A 15,399-nucleotide genomic window follows, 5' to 3' on the forward strand; every position below is an offset into this window, starting at 1 on the left:
ATACCCTGTATTTAAAATAACACTTTAAAAGCTGTTTTAATTATGTATAATTTGCATTCATTTAATATATTTTATTAAAAATATGATATTCAATAATAATGTTAATTATGTAGACTTTGTATTATTTAATTTTTTTATTACAAAGCTGTTATTATGATAGTATTCGTAATAATATATTAATTTAAAACTTTTAATAATTTTGAAAATGAACTTTTATTACTATTTTAAATGCTGTATTATTGTTAAATATGTTTAACTTCATCCATTTAATGCATTTTAATTAAAATGTTAATGTTAATATTAAATTTAATTACAATTTAAGCTTTTAATATATTTTAGTTTTAAAAAGAAAATTTAAAGTAAAAAGAATTGTTTATTATGTATATTTGTATTCATGCAATATTTTTGATCAAGCTGTTTTAACAGCATTTTTAATTATGCAGAATTTGTATTTATTTATTTTATATTTTAAAATCTGTTATTTTGATAGTATTTATATTAATTAAAAACATCTTATCTCTATTGTAACAATTTATAAACACTGTTATATTAATAATATTGTTAATTATGTATAATATGTATTCATTTAATACATTTTTAATCATTTAAAGCTGTTATTTTAATAGTATTGTTCATTATGTATAATTTGGATAAATAAAAAATAAAAATAAATAATTTGTATTCATTTAATACATTTTTAATTACAATATTAATATTCATTTTATTACAAAAAGCCATTTTTAATATATTTTAATTAAAATATCTGAAGTTTTTAAAATAATTATTCATGTATATTAGATATTATATATATTTTTTGAATAATAAAATTGTTAATTATGTATGATTTGTATTTAATAAGTCTTAATTAACATTTGAAAAGCAAGCAGTTTGTAAGAGCATTTTTGATGATGTTTAATTTGTATTCATTTAATATACTTTATTTGAAATATGATATCAGTATTCTCAACTATGTATAATTTGTATTAATTTAATATTTTTTTATTTTAAAAAGCTGTTATTTTGATAGTATTGGTAATTGTGTATTCTTTGTATTAATTTAAAAACTTTATTACTATTTTAACATTTCAGTATTGTTAATTATAGTAAATTTGCACTAATAAAATACATTTTAACTAAATTACTAATTATTAATTAAAAATTACATTTGTGCATTTGTTAATTGATTTAAGTATATTAATTAAGTATTATTTATTAATTTTAAGTGGGTTTTCATGTTGTTGGCATTAAGTGTGTGTGTCAAAGCAGGAGTTGCTCTGATAACTGCTTGCAGTTTTCAGAAACGCACAGGAAAATCTGGGGACAATAACGAACCTCTCCTTCAACCCATGACCCCCCCCAAAAAAACAACAATTTCTACAGCCTTTTTCAAGTAAAATATCTACACCTGATCCAGACGCGTCTATCCTGACACACCGATGAGCTGGAAAATGTCAGCCGTTCGCAAATCAATACTGTCTGCATTTAGAACAGACTCACCTGCATCATTGTGAACAGAGCCTTTTCCGTTCTTAACATCAACGATCCACACGGCTTCCTTTCCTCCCGGCCCATCCTTCACCTTGAAGGCGAATACACCTCCGATCTTCTTCACAAACTGCTCTCCATCCTGCAAAACACACACACACAAATGTCAAAGAGTTCATCAGTTGCACACCCGCTGCAAACTCTGTGAACCACAGCTAAACTTAAAAAAAGGTCGAAAAGATAATGTTTTTCACGTCAGACAGAAATAAATGTGTGAACCTTAATGCAAAAAACGACCCAATCGACCTGAATTCACCCTATTATAAAAATACAATATTATATAGATTTTATATAATATATTTATATATTAAAGGGAGACATGGCAGGCAAAAACACAGTTTTTTTAAGCACCTGTCAAGGTTGAGATTTGGGGCTTTTTTGGTGTTTTTCTCAGGCTAGTGGAAAAAAAACATCTAAAATACACTGTTAAGTGTTTCTTTTATAGCACTTCATCTATTTTTAAAGAGTTTTTTTCTCCTACACTAAGCCTTAAATCTCCAATTCAGTAGCACTTACACACACCAAACTTTTCATTTTTATTCTTGTATTCTTGTGTGTGTATATATATATATATATATATATATATATATATATATATATATATATATATATATATACACTGAAGGTTTTTACAGAGGGATTTGTTCATATATAATTTGCTTAATTTTATACATTTTATTGCTCCAAAAATGTTAAAAATATTTTCTGTCTGTTCTAAGTTTTTCTGAATGATTTCTGAGTGACAAAATTCCCTCTGTAAAAACATTTAACTGTCCAAAAAATAGGTCAAAATTTTTTTACAAGAATTTTGAAACTGACTTTATCCAGTGTTTAGATTTTTGTACAATAAATGTATGGAAAATTAGTGCATATTTCATTAAATAATGCCTAATTTATAGGGGTGGGTGAGAGAGAAAAAAAAAACGATGCACCCAACTATTGGGATTCTTTTTGAAACCATTTAAAAATCGATTGGTTTATCTCAGAATCTATTTATATTTAGTCATAGTCATATACACGTTTTTAAAAGATTCACTTTTCATTCATAACGATGACATGGAAAAAATGTCTTTTCGTGGAAAACATCTTTCTTTTAAGATACAAATGATATTAAATTACCCATATAACCAGAAGATGGCAGCAGAGGATCAACCATTGGCTGCATTTGCCATTTCGACTCTAGTTTTTACAAGACGTCTTGCTTTTCGATTTATTATAAAATGACTAGTATAATAAATTGTAGTATGTTTAACACACTAAAAGTATATACTATAGCAAGTGCAGAAACAGCCTATAAGAGTGAATTATTTAAATACTCATATGTGACCCTGGACCACAAAACCAGTCTTAAGTCGCTGGGGTATATTTGTAGCAATAGCCAAAAATACATTGTATGGGTCAAAATTATTGATTTTTCTTTTATGCCAAAAATCATTAGGAAATTAAGTAAAGATCATGTTCCATGAAGATTTTTTGTCAAATTCCTACTATAAATATATCAAAATGTAATTTTTGATTAGTAATATGCATTGTTAAGAACTTAATTTGGACAACTTTAAAAGGTGATTTTCTCAGTATTTTGATTTTTTTGCACCCTTAGATTCCAGATTTTCAAATAGATGTATCTCGGCCAAATATTGTCCTATCCTAACAAACCATACATCAATAGAAAGCTTATTTATTGAGCTTTCATGTGATGTATACATCTCAGTTTTGTAAAATTTAACCTTATGACTGGTTTTGTTGTCCAGGCTCCAGGGTCACATATATAGTTCACTACAAATCAAATAAATTAAATATTAATGGTTTAATAATTTAATAATGCACTCAATTTGAATTGATATGAATTTGAAATATTTATACAATTTAATAACTACATCTTTTATGCTTTATCTTGAACTGTAAAAGCTATTAAATAGCCTATATTTCACCAACATGAAGCTACTGCTGTAGTTTTGTTACTCTGAATTTAGTCTGAATCATTGAATGCACAGCTCTTTTTTTGACATCAGCTTGTTTTGTTCGGTTGTTACTGTCAATCATAGCAATGACTCGCGCACATTTAGCCGATTTACTCGCGGATTTTTTTTTTAACTCGCATTTGTCATTCTTGAAACGGTATACATTCAGAGTGAAATTCAAGAACCTTTTTTAAAGACTTTCCAGCATTTAACATTACTATTTCCAGCACTTTAAAGCTCTAAACTGATCAAATTTGAATGTTATTTTTTAATAAACTGTGACTAAACATGACTAAAACATTTGCAAAGTAAGATAGCATTTTATTTTATTTCAGAAAGTATTTTTTCTACTCATTTCTACACGATTTGAATCGGCAGACTAGCGTATTGACCCAGCCCTAAAAGCAATATCAAATCGCAATACTTGTAGAATCGAAATTCTTTAAAAAAATAAAACATTTAAGAAAACTTGTCATACCATTTTTTTTTTGTAATTATCAATGTAATCAATCAACTGGGTAAGTAAGGTGATAACTATTAGTTAATTTATTTTACCCTATTTACCTGCAGTGTCTCACCTTAAATATCTAATAATATCATAAATATATCATATTTATTATTTAAACCCATCAAAATTGCTCAAAGTTGATGAGAAAATGTTTTTAAAAAGGATGGCAAGACTTATTTTAACCCTGAAAAGAAACAGTAAAATGCTATTAAATATCTGCAGTGCATACAAACAAACAAACAAATTTCCATCCCATTTGTCGACTTGCTTGCTTTTTACTCAAAGCAGAAGCAGCTGTAAAACAGCAGCAAAATGCAAGGTTATTAACATAAAGCACACCACTCAGCCTTCCAAACCTGTGAGAGTGAAACATTAAATTTCCCTGTAAAATTACACACTGCGTTTCAGAGCGTAATGGAGCAAAACTGATCTGAAAGCGCATCGGTTTTTCCCAGAGTCCTTTTGGTTGTGTAAGAGGCTGTTTTTTGAGTCTTGTTTTGTTTTTTTGACAGAGGCTGAAACGTGGCTGATGGTGGGAGATTATCGGCGTCTCGGTCGTGTGGGAGTTAAACGAGCCAAATCTCGAGAGGGTGCGAGAGCCACGGCTGAATAATAACAACAGACATGCATTATTTAGGCCACATCATCCAACATAACCAAGAGTGAACTCAAACATATGGCTAGATAATAAGAGGCACGGATGAATAGATGAGGGCTTTTAAGGGTTAGTTCATGCAAAGATTACAATCGGCATTTCATTCCAAACCTCTCGGAAAAGATACAACACAAAAGAAAAGATCTCGGAAAGGTGTTTTTTGGAGCTGATGCTTTTCGTTCAATGCAAGTGGATTGGCATTTTTATTTATTAACTTCCAAAAAGGATCAAGAAATATAAAAGTTGATGTTATGACTCGTTCCAAGTTTTCACAAAACATTTTGCATTTAATAAATGCATTTATAGCTACTAAATTCAACATGTGCACTTGATATATAAATTAAATATGTGACCCTGGACCACAAAACCAGTCTTAAGTCGCTGGGGTATATTTGTAGCAATAGCCAAAAATACATTGCATGGGTCAAAATTATTGATTTTTCTTTTATGCCAAAAATCATTAGAAAATTAAGTAAAGATCATGTTCCATGAAGATTTTTTGTAAAATTCCTACTGTAAACATATCAAAATGTAATTTTTGATTAGTAATATGCATTGTTAAGAACTTAATTTGGACAACTTTAAAGGTGATTTTCTCAGTATTTAGATTTTTTTGCACCCTTAGATTCCAGGTTTTCAAATAGATGTATCTCGGCCAAATATGGTCCTATCCTAACAAACTATACATTAATAGAAAGCTTATTTATCGAGCTTTCATATGATGTATATATATCATTATGACTGGTTTTGTGGTCCAGGGTCACATATGATAAAAGTTATCATTGATTATAAATATTAAAGCAATTTTTTTCCACACTCACTGAATTTGATAATAATATTTGATATAATACATTCTGTTTTCTAAAGATCGAAAATCATGAAAAACTTTTTTTTCTTCATTAAATGTGTGCATTTTTTTTTTTTTTTTTTTTTTACTTCAAGTTAAATACACAACCAGGCAAAAGTTTTTGGACAGTAAGACTATTGTTTTTTAAAGAAGTCTCTTCTGCTCACCAAGCCTGCATTTATTTGATCCAAAGTACAGCAAAAAAACTATTTCATATTTTTTCCTATTTAAAATAACTTATTTCTATTTGAATACATTTTAAAATGTAATTTATTCCTGTGATCAAACCTACATTTTCAGCATCATTCAGTCTTCAGAATTACACGATTTTACAGAAATCATTTTAATATGCTGATTTGCTGCTCAAAAAACATTTATTATTATTATCAATATTTAAAACGTTTATTTCAGGATTTTTTAACAAATAGAAAGGGCCAAAGATCCACCTTTATCTGAAATACAAAGCTTTTGTAACATTATAAACTTTACCATTTAAAAGCTTGGAGTAAGTATTATTTATTTGTTTATTTTTGAGAAAAAAAAAACTTTTATTTAGCAAAGATGCTTTAAATTGATCAAAAGTGATGATAAAGACATTTATAGAGTTACAAAAGATTTCTGTTTCAGATAAATGCTGTTCGTCTGAATTTTCTATTCAACAAAGAAACCTCTACTCAGCTGTTTTCAGCATAATAATAATATATAATTTTTTTTTTTTACTTCAAATCAAAATATTAGAATGATTTCTGATGGATCATGTGACTAGAGTAATATGTCTTTTAAATACCAAAAATATTTTGAAATTACTGTTTTTGCTGTGCTTTGGATCAAATAAATGCAGGCTTGGTAAGCAAAAGAGATTTTAAACATTAAAAATGATTAAAAGTCTTACTGTTCAAAAACTTTTGACTGGTAGTGTACATGTATAACATCTTTAACATATATACATAAAATTAAATTTAAACGTTCATTTAAATTTGTCTGATTATTAAAAGTCTATTTAATTTGAATACATGCCAAACAAAATGAAATGTCTTTACAATATCACGCAATAGCTTTCTTGCACAGTACAAATTTATTTTTTCATAAGAAAATACATATTTAATATTTTAGGATGAAAAAAACTGAATATTATTGTGTCTCCTTTTGCTTTTTGTAGCTAAATATACAGACATCTGTTCAAAATTTAAGGTTGATAAGACTGTGTAAATGTTTTACCAAGGCTGCATTTACTTGACTAAAAATACAGTAAAAACTGTCAAAACTTGAAATATTATTTCAATTTAAAATAGCTGTTTTTGATTTGAATATATTGTAAAACGTAATTTATTCCTGTTATTTTCAGCACCATTACTCCAGCCTTCAGTGTCACATGATCCTTTAGAAATCATTCTAATATGCTGATGATTATTATCAATGTTAAAAACAGTTGTTGCTTTATATTTTTACATTTTTTTTTACATTCAAAAGAACTTTCTCAGACATTCTGCTAAATCTTTTTAAAGCTTTTCTCTTTTATGTTGCATGTAAGAAAGTATACCATATGAGTTTGGTACAATATGAGGTGACTAACTATTCTGTAATCGCCAGGTGGGTAAAGACACTGTCATTGCTCAATTTATAATATCAACCAGGTTATGAAAGAGCAGTTTGAGAAAACGGGATGGACACATTAAAAAGACTGACCCGGTTGATCCTTTTCATGAAATAGCATGAAGAGGATCGACCGGGTAAGACCGAGGGATTTGGGTTTAATGAAAAGACGACCCTTTCAGCACCTAATAACTTTGTAGTCTGAATAAAAACCGTCCACCCAGCCAGCAGGGAAAAGCATGCCTGAAACCTGACAGAGGATCATTCCTGACATGATTAAAGCCGGGTAATAACACAGATTCAGATTGATCTTGCTGTAGCCCTGGGCAGAGATGTTGAGGAGTTAAGTGGCGTTAAAACTGCAGCCCATTCAATCAAATAAACGAACCGAGCTTGTACCTCAAGCAGCTTTTTACTGATCTCCTGGAAGACGGCGTGAGCTTTGAAGCCCTCTAGACCTGAAGATGAGCTGGTTAACGCCGCCTGGATCTGTGAAGAGCTGGGAATGAAAGACATGCACAAGAAAGACACAATCAGAAAACATGGAAAACTAATAATTCATCTGAGAGTTCTTCTTTGTGGTCCACGGAAGAAAGTAAGTTAGGTTTGAAACCAACAGTGCGAGTTAATCATTGTTGAGTGAACTCTTCCTTTAAGTAGATTTGCGCAATGCGGAAAACAAAACAGAATGGCGGAATCCAATCATGTAAATGAAACTTACTATGTCATAAAAAATGACCATATGCACGGGTTACTTCCTTGTTTTAGACAAGCCAGCTAAGTCATTTCCGGTCAACTGTACAGTGCCGTAATAGGCATAATCCTCTACAGTACATAATCCATTCACAATCGAAGAAAAGTTGTGTTTGTCTAAGTGGAACAAACGTCCATGTACACCGTTTTATGAATGACACGTAAATCGTCTAAATATGCGCGAGTCATTGCTATGATTGACGGTAATAACCGGACAAAAAAAGAGCTGTGCATTAAATGATTCAGCCTAAATTCAGAGTAACAAAACTACAGCAGTAACAAGTTTATGTTGGTTAAATATAGGCTATTTAATAGCTTTTACAGTTCAAGATAAAGCTTAAAAGATGTAGTTATTAAATTATAAAAATATTTAAAATTCATATCGATTCACATTAAGTGCATTATTTAATTTTTATATCATTAATATTTAACTTGTTTAATTTGTAGTAAACTATATATATATATAAGTACTTAAATAATTCACCTTTATAGGCTGTTTTTTTAGCTTATTTATTTATTTATTTATTTATTTATTCAAATGACTTTCTGCACTTGTAATGTATACTTTAGTGCGGTAAAAGTACTACTGTTTATTAAACTAGTAATTTTACAATAAATTGAAAAGATTCTTTAAAGAACTAGGGAGTTGAAATGGCAGCTGCAGCCAATGATTGATCCTCTGCTGCCATCTTCTGGTTATATGGGTAATTACATGTCATTTTCATATTAAAAAGACATTGTTTTCCCTGAAAATACATTTTTCTCCCCATGTCATCTTTATGAATGAAAAGTGAATCTTTGAAGTGAATTTTATTGCACAGCTGTAGAGGTGAAAAATAACAAAGGCTTTAAAATATTACAAGATTTTAAAAATGGGTTCATGACTGATTAACAAGAATATGATTAAGATGTGCTTGAAGAGAAACATCACTAGCTAGCTAACGTTAGCCTAAATACGCTATGATAGTGTTTAGCTGTCAGCGTTTAAATGTACAACTATGCAGGTAGTCTCCTGGGATTACCAGGCTCTGCAATTAAATGATATGTTGTTAAATAATATGAAACTGAATGTTCATGCCGCTATCATTATTTACAATGTTGCAATTATTATTTATCTCAGTTTCTGATAAGAATAAGGTAGTACAGGAGTCTCAAGAGTGTCCAACTATAGACCTTTTTCCCTGAGTAAACGATGAACGACGCCATTACGTAAACTAACCTCAGATTGGATGCTCTTATGTAGGGCTGCAACGATTAATCGAACGATGTTGTGAGGCGCGTTTAGTCAATGAAGCCGGTACTTTGATTAGTAGTAAATCCCCATCACGTGCGTTCAGCTGGAGCGGCAGTTAATACACACAGCCTTAAATCACTGACAAGCCACGCCAAATCGCGCTGAAAATCGAATTCGATTTTGAGCGCGATTTGGCGTGGCTTGTCAGTAATTTATGCTGGGGTGTTTGAATTGCCGCTCCAGCTGAACGCACGTGATGGGGATTTACTACTAATCAAAGTACCGGCTTCATTGACTAAACGCGCCTCACAACATCGTTCGATTAATCGTGCAGCCCTACTCTTATGTTCCAGTCTCCATAGGATCCCATTCAAATAGTGTTGCAAAGTGACGGCGCCATAGGGCCATGTGATTTTTAGAAACAATTTAATAGTTTCAACATTAGATTAACAGCTTGGAATATACCCTGCATTGACTAGAAACACTGGAGACCGGAAATGCAAAGCATTCTTCAGGTTAAGAGCCAGGTGTGACTTCTGCGTTTAGGAAAAACATCTATATATAGCACGTATAAAATGAGCTTCAGCGCAAGTTTACCAGCTGGCTCATCATTATGCGAAAGTTCTAAAGAACGTTCTAAACAGTGTTGTTTTCGTCAACGATGACGATGACGAAATCATTTCGTTGACGCCACTTTTTTCCATGACGAAAACGAGACGATGACGAGATAAAAATGGCTCGTTGATGACTAAAACATGACGAGACGTGTGTGAGTTTTCGTTGACGAGACGAGAATAGACGAAAATGTTAGTGGGTGGTCCGTCAGACGTTTAAAATGCATGACATTTCTGCTTATTGTGCATGCCAATTAAAACCGAAAAAAAGTACCTGCCGCTATGGCAAGCCGTTTTAGCATTAAATGCTCTTTGCCATACTAGTATGGCAAGCCGTTTTAGCATTCCATCCTTGTTTGTCTTTTATGTTTTAAAACATTCCTTCATTATTGTAATTATTGGTAAAAAAAAAATAGTCGATCCGGAAGCTCACATTGTGTTGAATTAGCCTATAGATCTGCTATTTTCAGAACTTATAAGTGACACTACCCAACAGCAAAATACTTACTGACCTACATTAATTTGTTAAAAGACTACTTTTCCCCCAGTTTATTGACTAAAACTAGACTAAAACCTTTTTGACTTTTCGTCGACTAAAACTAGACTAAAACCTTCTTGACTTTTCGTCGACTAAAATTGGACTAAAACTATCACATATAGAAGTGACTAAAATTTGACTAAAACTAATAACCATTTTAGTCCAAAAGACTAAGACTAAGACTAAATCTAAGATGGTTGTCAAAAACAACACTGGTTCTAAAGAACGCAAATATTGGATGATTAACACTAAAGAACTGCATTTTAAGCATGTTAAGAAAAAAGTTTCGCTTCATGTGCGTGACTGAAAAAGCAGAACAGATGATATGAAGGGTTGAGAAAGGTATAAAGGGAAAATCACAACATATGTTGGATGTGATCCTTATGTTATGAAGAGGAGTGATTTTACAACTAAACTGAAATAGTTGCCTGCTATCGAGGCGGTGGATATAAGCTAAACAAGTAAGTCTGACCGCAAACAAACTATTTCGAAAGTAATTCCAAATGCAGGATGCAGGATATATGTCGCTCCTGAAACTACTGCTGGACAGGGTTGGCGGCTATTGGTCCTGTAAGCAGCACATTAAGCAAAACTTTTTGTCAAATTCTGATTAGATTATAGCCTAGAAAGCAAGCGAATATTGCTTTCAGTCACTAAAAAGCTGTCACTCACTTGAATTTATTGCAACCTCACAAGGTTCCGATACACTGTATTGATTTATACATTTCTTTATATCTTAATATTATTATATCTTCTATTAACCATCTGCACACACAAACATTATCTGACTCTGTTCCTGACCGCAGAAGCAGGTTTACAAGCCACTTTTCTCAACGATTTTGAGCCAATTTCTTGCCTTTTCCTCCTTATGAACAGCAAATTTTCATACACGATATGAAATGAAATTCTTCGTAAACAACTAAAAAAAAAAAAAAAAAGGCATTTCGAGTTTCTGCTAGTGATTTCTATAGAAAAAAAAATCACTTCATGCCATCAGAATCACGCAAATTGCAAACAACCGATTAATATGTTAAGGTGATTAGACGTGGTTTTTGTTACGTTTAATTAAACCATTAAAAACCTCAAACGACAAAAACAGAATTTGGAAAAAATAAAACATACACTATAAAGGCTTAAAACTTGTTTGATTTAGTTTTAGAAGTTATAAGTTTAATGACTTATATTCATTAGGCATGCTTTGGTTACTAAAATATAATTTAACCACTGAAACAGAGCACAGAAAGTAAAAAAAAGGAACATTTGACAAACAGTAAGTATAATGTGGCTATACAGGTTTGAATCTTGTCAGTATTATGTCCTTATCTTAAAAAAAAGCATTTAACTGTTATATTTGAGAAAAACTATTGTCATATCATTAACACAGAAACATTGCGGCAACCTGTCAAAATAAAGTTCTGTTTAACTTGAAATTGCGACAGAAATACATTCCTATTGTACAGTAGAATAATTTTCATAACAAAAACAATTAATATTATAATATAATTATTAAAATATAAAATTTAAGGAATAACCTCCATGTTTTACCTTTAACTGTAAAACTTCAAAAATATTTCTTAAAGTAATATGCCTTCATTTAATTAACACTGTTTTTGATAATAATTTTGTGTTAAATCATAAATACAGAAAAATTACAACACACAAGACAGAATTTCTGGGGGGAAAAAACATTTCATAGGGCCCTATTATTGTAAAACGTAATAAATGATTAAGATGTTAAAGTGATTAATTGATTAGACATGCTTTTTGATTATTAAAATGTAATTAAACCATTAAAATGGAATCTGACACACAAAAAACATATTATAGAGGCCTAAAATTGTTAAATTTAGTTTCTTTTCTTTTTTATAAAATGTTATGATTTCAATTCATTAGATATGTTACTCAGAGACTTTCCTTCGAGATTTATACCAAACACTCACATAAACATGCTGCAGACAGCAAGATGAAAACAGTTTGCTCTTCAACAAGCTACACAAAAAGTTTGTTTTCTATTTTTGGGATATCAAGAAAAATTGGACAACCTTGGATATTTTCACATGGGTAAAACAAATAAATATATAGTAAAATAAAATATATAAATATTTTATATTAAGTATTTTTAATATTAATATTATTAACAAATTTCATTTATTTTTTATTCGATATATTTGTGTGTGTGTATACATATATTTTTTTATACACTACCAGTCAAAAGTTTTTGAACAGTAAGATTTTTAATGTGTTTTAAAAGAAATATTTTCTGCTCACCAAGCCTGCATTTATTTGATCCAAATACAGCAAAAGCAGTAATTCTGTTAAATATTTTTACCATTTAAAATGACTGCTTTCTATTTAAATATATTCTATTCCTGTGATCAAAGCTAAATTTTCAGCATCATTATTCTAGTATTCAGTTCACATGATCTCTAAGACATCATGCAAATATGCTGATTTAATGTTCAAGAAACCTTTATTATCATTATTATGAATTTTTAAAACAGCTGAGTACATTTATTTCAGGATTCATTGATGAACCGAAAGATCCAAAGATCAGCATTTACCTGAAATAAAAAGCTTTCGTAAAATTATACACTATATAATGAGAAAAATTATAGAAATTAATACTTTTATTTAGCAAGGATGCTTTAAACTGATCAAAAGCGATGATGATGTTATGTTACAAAACATTTCTGTTTCAGATAAATGATGTTCTTCTGAACTTTCTATTCATCAAGGAACCTGAACATTTCTACTCAGCTGTTTTCAACATAATAATAATAATAATTTTTTTTAGCAGCAAATCAGAATTATTATAATGATTTCTTAAGGATCGTGTGACTGGAGGAATGATGCTAAAAAAATCACCTTTAAAATCACAGGAATAAATTACATTTTAAAAAATATTCAAATAGAAAAAGTTTTACATAGTAAAAATATATTTTTTAAAATGTTACTGTTTTTGCTGTACTTTAGATCAAATAAATGCAGGCTTGGTTTTAAGACCTTTAAAAAAACATAAAAAAAATCGAAAAACTTTTGACTGTTAGTGTGTATATATATTTAAATACATACTCAAATATACTTAATTTTGCACAATTACAGTGCATTTTGCATGGTGAATGTGTCTTATTCTTTAGAATTTAGCTCCAATAAGCCAAAAATGTCTGTCAACCATTAGTTCAATTCACAGTCATCCTTCAAAACACTCTATTATCGACTAAAAAACAGAAAACCTGTACTAAATGGCACACAAATATGTAAATGACCTCCATATGCTGCTGTTTTACTCTCAGCTCTACAGCAGCATTAAAACACTCTGTAAGCACATAATGACTAAACTCACGTCTAAATATCCTCCTCACCTTGACATCTGTGGGACTCGCATTGTTGCTGAATATGAAGTGCAGACAGAAAGGTGATCAGAAGGCCGCTGGCATTCGGACAATCGGCAATACATTTGTATCTGGGCGCTACTTCCGTGTTCTGTGGCCATGAGGCAGACCTGAATAATCAAACACTGATCCATAAGACTGTGACAGTTTAAATCGCAAAGTTTGGATATACAATGAGAAAAGGAGTGCCTTTAAACTCTCTAAATTAATATTTATTAGGGCCCGAGCACCGATGGTGTGAGGACCCTATTGAATCTGCTCCGTTTATTATTATTATTATTAGGGGCCAAGCACCGAAGGTGCGGTGGCACCTATTGTATCCGTTGGCGTTCTTATTCTTCTTCTTCCGTTTCTTCCGCCGCAAGTCTATGGCAGCCCATAGAACCGCTTGCGGGAAAGTTGTATAATTTTGCACACTGATAGAGGATAGTCTCAACATTAACCATAGCAAGTTTGGAGTCTCTAACTCAAACTCTCTAGCGCCACCACTTGTCCAAATTTTCACTTTCTTTTTGCTAATAACTTTTGAACCGTAAGCCATAAAATCAAAATTCTTTTTTTCTCTGAATCCGTGGGTCATGCCGAGTCGATTGAACTCAAAATTCAAAAATCGTAAGGTTTAGTTTTTTCCTATAATTTCTTGTTTGTAAAACCTACTTTTTCAATCTCGTCCTAGATGGTTTGTTTGATTTTCACCAAAATTGGCTCAGATCATCTTCAGACCATGCTGGCAAAAAGTTATGGAATTCAAGTTGATTGGACAAACCATTCTCGAATAACGCGCTAATTAATTATACGAAAAGCGTGCAAAAATGGATGTGAGGCCATATCTCTGCAACGCTCTGGAATATTGAGACCAAACTTGGTGTGTGTTATAACAATCATGGCCTGAGGCTACCTGCAGTGTTTCACCACTGTGCCACCTAGTGGTCAGGAGATATGACAATTGGCTATTTTTGCTTATAACTACTCAGTGCTTTGGCCAAAAATCTCGAAACACATCCCGTTAGATTCGGAGGAGCATGCCGAGTCGAACCATATCCAATTTTCCCATGTCAACCATTTTGGGTGTCGGCCATTTTGAATTTAGATTCAAAATGCTGTATCTTGAGAACGGATTAGCGTATCATTTCGACATTAATTACAAAAATGTTCGGCACCATGCCCTGAATGTACATAAAAATTTTGGGCCCAGCGCCACCTTGTGGTCAAAAGTTATAACAAAATTTCGACTTTTGCGTACATTAGCCTATTGAAATAAAACAAATTTTGATAGATTCCTTCGGTCATGCTGAGAACATCGATACCAATTATGCTAAAATTGGCGTAACTTCCTGTCCGCCATTTTGATTAATGTAGAAAACCTACTTTTTCGAACTCCTCCTAGACCGTTAGTCTGATTTTCACCAAATTTGACTCAGATCATCTTCAGAGCATGCTGACAAAAAGTTATGAATTTTGTGTTGATATTCAAAACCGTTTTCACTTAACGCATCAACAAATTTGCTGAAAAGATGCCAAAGCACATCTGCAAAGCTTTGAGATATTTGCACCAAATTTTGTATGTGGCATTATCACCTCAGACTGATTACACCACATCAATTTGGTAACAGCGCCACCTATTGGTCAAGAGTAATAAACCATTCATTAACTATCAATTATAAATTGTCCAAAAATGCTAATAACTGTAGATAGCATTTGCCTATTGTAATGAAATTAATTTCAAAATATTCCTTGGGTCATGCCGAAAACATAGATA

The 15,399-nt window shown here is 31.2% G+C and overlaps 1 protein-coding gene across 1 annotated transcript in view; it reads right to left on the reverse strand.

Moving 5' to 3' along the window:
- Window positions 1-13,732, reverse strand: part of scp2b (sterol carrier protein 2b) — a 28,017-nt gene extending 14,285 nt beyond the window's left edge. The window contains exons 1-3 of the mRNA XM_073823726.1: window positions 13,611-13,732; window positions 7,509-7,608; window positions 1,498-1,627 (exon numbers count right to left, since the gene is read on the reverse strand). Of these exons, the coding sequence (XP_073679827.1) occupies window positions 1,498-1,627; window positions 7,509-7,608; window positions 13,611-13,705 (325 nt within the window). The 5' untranslated portion in view covers window positions 13,706-13,732. The remainder of the gene's footprint in view (window positions 1-1,497; window positions 1,628-7,508; window positions 7,609-13,610) is intronic.
- Between the last annotated feature and the right edge of the window lie 1,667 nt (window positions 13,733-15,399).

This window comes from Garra rufa, chromosome 18, assembly GCF_049309525.1.
Source record: "Garra rufa chromosome 18, GarRuf1.0, whole genome shotgun sequence".
NCBI classification, from domain to species: domain Eukaryota; kingdom Metazoa; phylum Chordata; class Actinopteri; order Cypriniformes; family Cyprinidae; genus Garra; species Garra rufa.